At 35.8% G+C, this 6,904-nt stretch overlaps 1 protein-coding gene across 4 annotated transcripts in view; it reads right to left on the bottom strand.

Moving 5' to 3' along the window:
* Positions 1 to 6,021: 6,021 nt before the first annotated feature.
* Positions 6,022 to 6,904, bottom strand: part of MCC (MCC regulator of WNT signaling pathway) — a 236,033-nt gene continuing 235,150 nt past the window's right edge. For all 4 annotated transcript variants that reach the window (XM_058166079.1, XM_058166080.1, XM_058166082.1 and 1 more), the window contains 2 exons: positions 6,777 to 6,899; positions 6,022 to 6,480 (listed from right to left, as the gene is read on the bottom strand). In XM_058166079.1, the coding sequence (XP_058022062.1) occupies positions 6,300 to 6,480; positions 6,777 to 6,899 (304 nt within the window). In that variant the 3' untranslated portion in view covers positions 6,022 to 6,299. The remainder of the gene's footprint in view (positions 6,481 to 6,776; positions 6,900 to 6,904) is intronic.

Here is a 6,904-nt window from a genome sequence, read left to right as displayed (position 1 = left end):
CATTAAAACAATTTTCAGTCCTAACTGTCATGTAAAGAAATGTAAAGTGGAACGTGTTCTTAAGTTGGATATCCTCCAGCTGTGCAAATGTCAACCCTCAAAATTCCCAAACCAGCACTGAAGTCTGCATAAGATTGGGGGATGGTGGTATTGAAAACATTCCAAGTGGTATGGAAACGAGAGCTATTAAACAACAGTCTCTAACCTTTCTGAACCGGCGGCGGTGGGGTAAGGGGGAGATGGGATGGATTTCTGCGCATGTGCACGCTGCTTTCACAAATGCAGCTTCACATGCCTGCACTCGCCCATAATTCCTGCAGCCCAACACTGGGCAATGGCCCAGGGGTTGAGACCCTTGCTATAAAATATTCCTACATATAGAATAGCTTCAGCTTGAGAAACATTTTACGCCTCCCCCCCCCCCAAAAAAAATCCAGGGCTTTTTACAAAAAACAGCAAAATACATGAAGGTAATCTGTAAGAAAGAAGATTGAATGCCTCTTTAGCATTAAATTTTTATTCAGAATATAAGAACATTTATAAAAGTGTTATAAATGTCTCTGTATAAATAACTACAGTTTGTACAATTCTATATCAAATAAACACAAATGGCTATTTTACAGCATCTAAAAAAACTTAGAATGAGAAAAACCAATGAAAATGGTGGTTTTTCAACAAAAAATTGTCAATATAAACAGGAACAATACTGACATTTAATTTAAAAATGTGCTTGCTTTGTTTCGTAAATAACAATACATTCAAGCTGGTGTAAAAATCATGCCTTGAAAAAGTAACAAATAACATTCTGCACAATACATCAGATGCACCAATTTCTAGAAACCTGTTTTAACAGTGTAACTTATATCATGAAATAAGCTTTTGCTTAATAGACAGAATGTATATTAACTGTGATGGTGAATCTATTGTAGCATGTCTGCCCACTTTAGCAAAACCAAGATACTGGATGCATCTGAAAGTTTTTGCTCAGGTAATGCTGATGGAATGCTGGAGGAGGTGCAGGTTTCTCTTACCTCACTAACATTTGGGAACTGCAGGAAGAAAATGGCAAGATTGCTGCATTCTTTTGGCATTATTCTCTGTTGGCTGAAAAGCCATCAATTCATGGAATCCAATTTGCATAAATTAAAATTAGGGCTCTCCTGTCCATGTAGCAGGTCGAAAGCATGCAAATGTGAGTAGATTAATAGATACCACTTTGGTGGGAAAGTAACAGCATTCAGTGTTCCTTTGGTGTATAGCCGTACTGGCCACAAGACCACAGAAAACATCTTAGGACAACGCTGGCTCCCTTGGCCAAGAATTGGAGGTGAGCCCTGTGCCCTAGAGTCGGACATGATTGCACAGGGAAACCTTTACCTTTAGAGTAGGGCTACCATATCTCTGGCAAAAATCCAGACAACTAGATGGCAGTTAAGCTTTCTGTATCTCTTGCTGCCATCTTTGAGTCATATGCATTGTTCCAATCCAGATGCAGTGCTTCCAGTTGATCCAACTTGAGTAATCTTTTTAAAACAAATTCATACTAAATATAATTCAGTTATTTCTTATTCAGAGCCAATAACATGCTCAAACCAAGTATGTCAAATTAAAGCACTGAAACTAGACTGGGTAGATAATGCTTGTTGAATCAATGCTGCCATAGCCAAATTTGGAATGAAATACCATGAAGGTTTGTAGAGAACTGTTTTAAATTAACATTCTTTCATAACTCTACTGGGATATGGAGTAATGGTTTTATTTTATGTGTGCTGACAATCACTTTTGCCTGTAAGGACAGAGAGGCTAGTCAGTATATTTTATCTATGTATGTCCTGATCAAATGTTTCGTTAGCAACACTTACAAGGCTGACTCTGGTTTTCTGATCAAGACTATGGAAACTAACTGCCAAACTAGATCAGGATAATTCATGCTATTGGCCTCTATGTTGCCATTTCCAAATTAACCAGCATTCTATAATCTACATTCAAACTAAAACTAGTTTGTTTTACTGACATTCTCATATTTGGTTACTGTAGATTTGTTTGTTATAGCCACCCAAATTCTATTCTGATATCAAAAAAATTGTAAAAAAAATGCAGCCAAAGATCTAATGCAAGAACTACATGTAATGAACTATATTTTCTCACCTGAGTGGGTTTACCTGAAGATATTTTGGGGTACTAAAGCTATTAATTTATCTTGGTATAAAAATGTGATAGCTTTGCTTAAGGATGTTGTCTTGAAGTTGCAAATGCATATTTTGTAAGAACATTTCATAAGAAAATTCAAGGTGATTTCTTACATGTGATGGTTAGCGGGGTCATCAATCCTCAGCATTTAATATTCAGAACAAGATTATGCACCACTTCAGTCGATCTACATAATATGGTCTATCCAGCCAGCAAGAAAACAGAGAAAAAGCAGTTGGCTCTTGTAACATGTTGGAATCAAAAGAATGTGAACTATCAACTGGATAAAAAAAAGCCTAAATAAGGCAGTTAGAAAAATGTTACAACTGGTATCAAAAGCAGTAAAATCCAGAAAAACCTGCCAGAGCGTTCTATTATCCATGTCTAAAGATGACAATAGCCCTAGAGCAGAGAGAGGAAAATAAATGCATGCCTATGCAGGAAATGAACAATGTAATAAAAAAAAGTGCTGGAAGAAATTATTGGTATACGGAGGCGCTCTAATATTTACAGGAGCTCTCAGTGGTCAAGGTTCAAACATGCAATTATATGCTGATCAAAAGATTAGCTTCCTGGCTAATTTGCTTAGTTTGGCAGAAAGTTTTGATGTGATAAAGTTGGGAAATGATAGTGCATTTGCTATAGCTTTGCTGGGATTCATGTGAACTTCAATTGAATCATAGAATCCTAGGGCCGGAAAGGATCTTGTAAGTCTTCTAGCCCAACCCTGTGCTAAACCAGGACTAAGTAAGCTGAACACAGGAATGTACATAAAACTTCATTTTCCCCATCCTATATGCATGTTGCCACCTAGTTCTTCACATATTCATTAGGAAAATGTGCAGGATTTTAAATACTGAATTGTATTAATTGTATTAGAAGGCAGGTGTAGGGAAGCTCTAGGAAACAAGGAGTTAGGTGCAGGCCAAAACATACCAATCCTTATTTAAATCTTCAATTTAAGCATTATACTCAATATACAAATTCAGGTTCCTTAAATATAGTTTGATGTGGTACACAAGCTGAAAATAGATAATTCTGAAACACATATTTTGAAAAGCTTGATGTATAGTATTCAGTATGCATTTCTAAGCATTTACATGATTAAGCTGCAGCAAGCCATCCTCCACAGTGGCAATAGAACCTTCAAATTTCAGATTTGTATTTCCTTATTACAAGTCTCACCTTATTTTAAAAAGTGCTTTGAACCATACCTTATGGAAAAACAGCTGAATAGCATGTCAGTTAAAATAGGTTAAGAATTGTAAGTAAAATATGGAATGTATAATGTAGTTCACAGTACAATTCTAAAGATTTCTAACTACGGTAGAAAGAAAAAAAGTGAATCAAATAAATTACTTCCATGTACCAGAAGTAAGTATTCTTCAAATTAGCAATTTCTAATAAGAATTATTGCTAATCCAAAAACAAATTAAAACCCAGAATGATTTGAGACATTAAGACTACCCTAAGTACAATGATAAAATACTATTACAAAAAATGCTAAATCATGCAATAAGAAATTTTAAAATGGGACTGTAATCTTTTTTCAGAGTTACTTGTGGTTTACAATTTGTGAAGAAAAAAGGAACCAGAGATGAATTCCCGTCACTTTTTACTATATTCTCCATGAAAAAGCCTGCTTATAAATATCTAATTGCTTAGATAATTGGTGTAGTTGCTTAGAGTTGGTGTAGTTTTGCCTAAATATCATAGCATTTGTTGTAAAACAGATATACTATATTGAAAAATGCCAAGCAGAAAAATGTAAGAAAACTGGCGCAAATGAAGCCTAATGTGAATAAATTGCACAGCAATGCCCTGGATGTCACATGAAGATGGGGAGAATCACGGGTGAAGAATATCACAGTCAACATCTGTCATGATCACTTTGGTGAGCAGAAGGGCATTTTTCTCTATTGGAGGAAAAAAATGGAATTAATCAGTGCTAACTTCAGGAGGTGTTTTTCTTCCCTATCCTTTCCTTCCCAAACCTGTCACAGAGATCAGCTCAGATACTCATGAGCCAAGAGCTTAGAAGACTGCACGGTACAGGGATAGGACATTGTGTATTTTTAAAACTCCACTTTTGGAAAGGGCAATCTGGAATGTTCTATCTATACCAAATTCAAATGGCACAGGGCTTATTGAAAATAAACCCTTACATGGTTCTTATTTTGAACAGCTCCAAGTTGAGATAATTGAATGTTTCTAAGTAATTCTAATAAAACAATGCAGGTTAGGTCTAGCTAACTTGGTTCATTTGAAAACATAGTTAGGTGCTGATCTTCCCTATAAAAGAGAGAGGAGTAAGAAAAAAATCAGTTTGATTGAAAAGGGTATTAAATTGCCTACAAAGATTAAATGTGAAAGAACACTCAAAAGACTAAGAAGAGATTGATAGGACTATTGGTCTTACTGTAGTCTTTCCAAGAATCAGTTCAAGGAGAAGCCATTCTAAAAGGAAGGCACCACAGCACAGCATCTGCCATGGTTGAGGATTATCCTTAAAAGATTAATGTCCAATGACATCTATACAGCAGACTAAAGAAAAAAGAATTATTGCTGCGCTTATGCTATATCACAAAAGAAAAATAGAATAGACATTTCAATTTAAAAAGGCTTTAAAATTGAAGGGACATAATACTGCTTTCTCTTCTAATTCTAATTGATACGGTTTACTGAGCTAAGTGGACAGTATTAGCATCATAACTGATCCCGCTGGAAATTAATGTTCTTAAAACATTTTTTGGAAGTACATTTACATTTGTTTACTCAGACACATTCCTTAACATTTTATGCTGGTTTCAATCAGAAAATAAAAAAGTAAAATGAGAAAAGTGGAATATTGTTATTTTGGAACTACCAGTAAATAGCTAAATTGTAGCTAAATTTATGGATCTTGCCCCATACACACACCATTCTAGAATATTTATGTATTCTAGAATGTAATGTAATTTATATACAGAGTGCAAAGGATTCGACATTGTCCAGCAATATACTCCTTCGTCTCTTTTATAAATGCCTAACTGCTACAAATTAAGAACAACCTTAATTTGATAGGATAGGAGCAGTGAAATAGCTTGTCTTTAGATCAGTGTTTCCCAAACTAATGAATTCTGGGAGATGAGGTCCACATATCTTACTATTGCCATATTTGACAAATACTGCACTAGATGGTTAGTCTCAGAATTAACATAGAGTCTATTCCCATGACGGACTAATATGGCAAATTGCAGGTTTACCAAACCATGCAACAGGATAATTCTGGGGCATTTTCAGTGGGCACATCTTAAAAATGGCACTACAGTATCAGACAGAAAAATCGTTATAGTGTGAAAGAAGTTATTCCAGTTGGTCTGATATAAAATTCTTCCATTGCCCATATTCTTATTGCTATTTAATGAGAAGCAAAAAGCTAGAACTAATTTAGTCTTCAAAAGCTCAATTTAAAATCACCTTTCCACTACATCTTCCTTTTGATTTGAGTTACAACAGCTATTTAGTAACTTACACCTTCATTACTGCAATAACTATATACGTGCAGTATTTATTGTGATTTCCCATCACTTGAAAAAGCAAGAGTAAAATCCAATTGTACGCTAAGGCTTGATCTGTTGTGTACATAGAGGCTGGCTACAGATACCTGCTTTACACTGTAAGGGGGAATGAAGAATGAACGACAAAAGAAAATGGGAAAAGAAATGCTATTATCCAAATGATAGCTATGAGCGCGCTGGTATTCCAGCATTGCTTCATTGTTATGGTAGACTCCAAAGAGAGCGTTCAACAATTAAGAGCAGAGGAATATACTTTACTCATACAAATTCGAAATTTATAAGAGAATCTGTAATAATATCAGTAAAACTATTACACTGAAAATGTGATAAACTGATACATTTACCATCAGGCACTGAGTATGCTCAATTATACAAAAAAATTAGTTTGGGGGCTCCTGCCCATGGCTGTGTATTGTTGAAGTTGCAATCTCATTATGAGGTATTGATCTCCAACTTTGCCTGGTTTGTATCAATTCACAACTGTCTCAATGAGTCTTGTAAAGAGTCATTTTTGTAATGGCACATTGATTTAAAGAAAACTAATCTCTCTTAAAGGGATGTTTCATTGGTATGAGGTCTTGAGTTCTCTTCTTCCAGCAAAGCAATTCTTTGTTTGAGCATCCTAACTTGAGTCTCATGTCTTTCCACCATTGCCATCATCTGGGATTCCAGTTTCTTGAGCTTGTTTTGGTGCTTCTTCTTTGCTTTCTCATAGGCAGCCACAAGGTTACTATGGAAATACATAGAAAACACAGGTCAAGGTAGCCATACCTACACATCCATTCTGTCTGGCAGCATCTTAAATGGTTACTGACTTGCTGACATACTGGGTGGGATCCCCACAACAACTTTTCAATCCCAGTTGGCTACACAGCTCTGCTCTGCTCTTAATCTTAAATCCAACACCCTGCTAATGCATTGACAGTCATGTATATTCCATATAGTGATTCACAGCAAGTGTAACAAAAAACATGTGAATTTAACTCAGTGTACAGTATGTTGCCACTGACTGGACGAACTCGTTACCTGTTTGCTCTTTTCAAGTCATTAACAAACTCTGCAGACTGCTGATGCCGAATTTCGCTGCTCTTAGTTAGTCTTTCTAAGGCACTCACCAACTCCTGCACTCTGCTTTTCAGTTTCTTTTCTCTGGA

Source organism: Ahaetulla prasina, chromosome 2, assembly GCF_028640845.1.
Source record: "Ahaetulla prasina isolate Xishuangbanna chromosome 2, ASM2864084v1, whole genome shotgun sequence".
NCBI lineage: Eukaryota > Metazoa > Chordata > Lepidosauria > Squamata > Colubridae > Ahaetulla > Ahaetulla prasina.
This window is presented reverse-complemented; position numbering and strand designations above follow the sequence as displayed.